The 3,146-nt window shown below is 41.7% G+C and overlaps 1 protein-coding gene across 1 annotated transcript in view; it reads left to right on the top strand.

The window, feature by feature from the left end:
* Window positions 1-1,425: 1,425 nt before the first annotated feature.
* The window catches only part of fgd4a (FYVE, RhoGEF and PH domain containing 4a), a 49,678-nt gene continuing 47,957 nt past the window's right edge, over window positions 1,426-3,146 (top strand). Inside the window, exon 1 of the mRNA XM_084672986.1 lies at window positions 1,426-1,543. Coding sequence (XP_084529112.1) covers window positions 1,429-1,543 — 115 coding nt within the window. The 5' untranslated portion in view covers window positions 1,426-1,428. The remainder of the gene's footprint in view (window positions 1,544-3,146) is intronic.

The following is a 3,146-nucleotide window of genomic DNA, read 5'->3' as shown; positions in this document are numbered from 1 at the left end:
TACAATAGGTCATCTGTTCAAACAGCCTCACATGAATTGATCCAAGATGAGGAGAGAGTGTTCAGGTTGATCCTGCCTTTGTTGTGTTTGAGTTACATGATGCTCATCTTACTCTCTGACCCAACACCGGAGGAATCCAGTCACACCTGGGATCCATTGGACATGCCTGGATGAGACACCTTTATTTAAGAAAAAAAGGTGTTTGAATACACAAAATAACCTGCTCTGGTTACCTCTGTGTCTTCCTGTGAGATGATACGCAATGAAATTCATTTAAAAACACACTGTTGGGCATTCTTTTCCCAGTGTTAGTGGGTGTTTGTTGTAGGTGGGAATTAGTGTTTGGCATGTTGATTAATGCCTGTTTTAAGTTGTTGGATTGCTGTCTTTGTCGACTGTATGTTTCTGGGATTGTTTCTCCTGTAAACCACATTTTGGAACAGCAGGATAGTAAGTTATTTTAAGCATCATAATTTCATTGTAGTTTTTAACCGACGATCAAAAGTGGCCAATGAGTTTTGGTTTCTCTCTGGGTTATTTTGCACAATATCAGTAAACCATGCAGAGACAGAAATTAAAGAAACAAAAATAAGAAAAAGATTTAAAAGATTACCGCAATATTTCATTGGGTTCTATAGTTAATGATTCTTACTCTATTTAAAACAGTGTTCAACTTGTTTCAATAGAAAATTAAAACAATTGTCCTTGGACTTGTGCGTTTGTGGTCGTGTGAGTGCTTATTCTTTATTTGTACATGACGTGTCATTCCATCATCAGAAACTCAATTATTGAGCATCAACTATTAACTTATAGAAATGGCAATTATCCTGTCAACTATTTCCTTGTTCACTATGGCTCCTAGTGTGTTGCATGACTAACAGATAACAGTCAAAGAGGTTAGAGTTACCATGCACAACCTGCTACTTCATTGCCACTAGTTTGCGCTGATACGATCATTCCTATTAGGCAGTGATGTTTCCGGCCCTAACGGGAGATTTGGTAGTGCTTTTCATAGATCTATGGTGCTTTTCACCAGTCTGTGAAGAGGTAACAATGCGAGTCAGCACAGAGAGAACGGGGCGGAGTTAGCACTGTCCTGCACAAGGTGATTCTGGCATACTGAGATAAGCCGATGATGATGACCTAGAAAGCGCACACCGCACACCGCGCACCACAGTTTAGCTTTAAGTTTGAGCGCACATCAGAGAACTGACTTTGATCTATTGATCAGACGCATACGTGGTTTGATCACATTTCTTGGAAATACTTTTGAACAGTAAACCACGATTTATGTTAAGAGCCGGGCGTAGTAGTGAGCCACGCTTTATGTTACGAACCGACTGTGACATGCTGCACTGTAATGTTAAGGTCTTCATCAGTGTTTTCACAATAAACCGCGGTTGAGCTTCTGCTCTCCGGATTTTTCCGATGTTGGAACTTCCACCGCACGGGGACAAGGGAATGGAAGGCTTCAGACGAGTGGCTTTTCGGAGGAAACCCCAAACGTTTGACGACTCCGACATGGAAGATGAGGAATGTTCAGGTAGGTATCTGGAGCGGTTTGCTCATTGAGCGGTTAGAGGGGATCTCGCCTGGCCAGCATAATTAATTTCCTAAAGTACGTACCTGATTTGTCCTCAAGGGAGATCCAAATGTCAACCTTTATTAAAGAGGGGATTTTACTGCCTTTACACTGCAGTATGAGATTAAATGGAGATTATATAACAGCACGTCGGTTTGTCTAAACAAATGCTATTTTATGGCATTGTATTACTTTTAACGCCCGACTTTCCATGTCCGTGGGTAGACGTGGAGGTGCTGTCAGAGAGTCTTTAGCCTCTGTAACAAGCTGGAAAAGCCATACCAGCGCACTTACAATTGTTTACTCAGTATGCCAATGTCGGACTTGGCTGGCTGACGGGAAAAGCTGCAGCAAGTTGAAGTTGCAGCATGCAGACAAGCTCTAACTTGTTCTAATCACCTTCAGGTCTCTAGGCAGTATTTTTCTCCAGGAATGTTTTGTATGTGGAAGAGCTCTAGCATTGTTTATTGGTCATGTATTAGAAGGGGGGTAGGATTACATGTCTCGTGGATATTACAAATATGTATGGCAATCATCACATCAGAACGTTTTGTTTTGATCATTTCATGATGTTGTTATTCCCCTTGTCCCCCTCCTCCTCTCCTCTCTCTTAACTGTTACAGAGTTGTTTGTTTGTTGACAGTTGTTCCTTCTGTGGATGTTGAATAGAGGTCCCTGTGTATGGAACAGTGTTGGTTTGCATTATAAGGTACTGAAAGTGTGTGGGGTGCAGTCCTTTTATAGATATCCAGCTGCTTGTTTAAACAAGGAATACAGCAGAATTCTGAGATCCAAGGGTGTGCGTATAGGCCGAGGCCTTGCCGCAGAGGCCCGGGTCCAAATCCAGCCTGGGCCCTTTGCTGCATGTCTTCCTCTCAATTTACAACCTTGCCCAAGTGAGCACAGACACACAGTCCGTCTCTCTCTCTCTCTCTCTCTCTCTCTCTCTCTCTCTCTCTCTCTCTATCTCTCTCTCTCTCTCTCTCTCTCTCTCTCTCTCTCTCTCTCTCTCTCTCTCTCTCTCTCTCTCTTCCTGCCGTTCCTGTCACACTTCACTTCAAATCTGTCAATTAAAGCATGAAATAAGTGGAACATGAAATATTTATTTTAAGAAAAAAAACAAAAAAACAAGTCCAAATGTTTCTCATGAACGTCGCTCCAGGGCGATGCCGCAGCCAGGATGGGACAGAGTCTCTTCTGTGTCTGACTGTGTGACTGACCTCCGATCAAGGATTTCCTGCTCACATTAATCCCAGTCAGATTAGCCAAACCTTGTTATATGTTCATGGATTGTAATGGATTCTAATTCATTCAAGTGTCTGTTGAATGAATGCATTACTACCTCTACAGGTGTGTGCTTCTTTACCTGTCTCAGGTAACACTTTAGATCCAGGTGCTTGCACCAAGCGTTAGTTAATAGGTTGTAAGGCCATAGTTAATAAGTCTTATCAACACATTAACAATAACAAGCATCATATAAGATATTAAGTAAAGGTAATTTAATCTTATTATAACCCACAAACCCAACTTATAAGGGCCTTATTACCTATTAACTAACTATAAT

Source organism: Hypomesus nipponensis, chromosome 14 (assembly GCF_054491055.1).
Source record: "Hypomesus nipponensis isolate SF chromosome 14, ASM5449105v1, whole genome shotgun sequence".
NCBI classification, from domain to species: Eukaryota; Metazoa; Chordata; class Actinopteri; order Osmeriformes; family Osmeridae; genus Hypomesus; species Hypomesus nipponensis.
The sequence above is the reverse complement of the archived record's forward strand: the minus strand, read 5'-3'. Positions and strand labels throughout refer to the sequence as shown.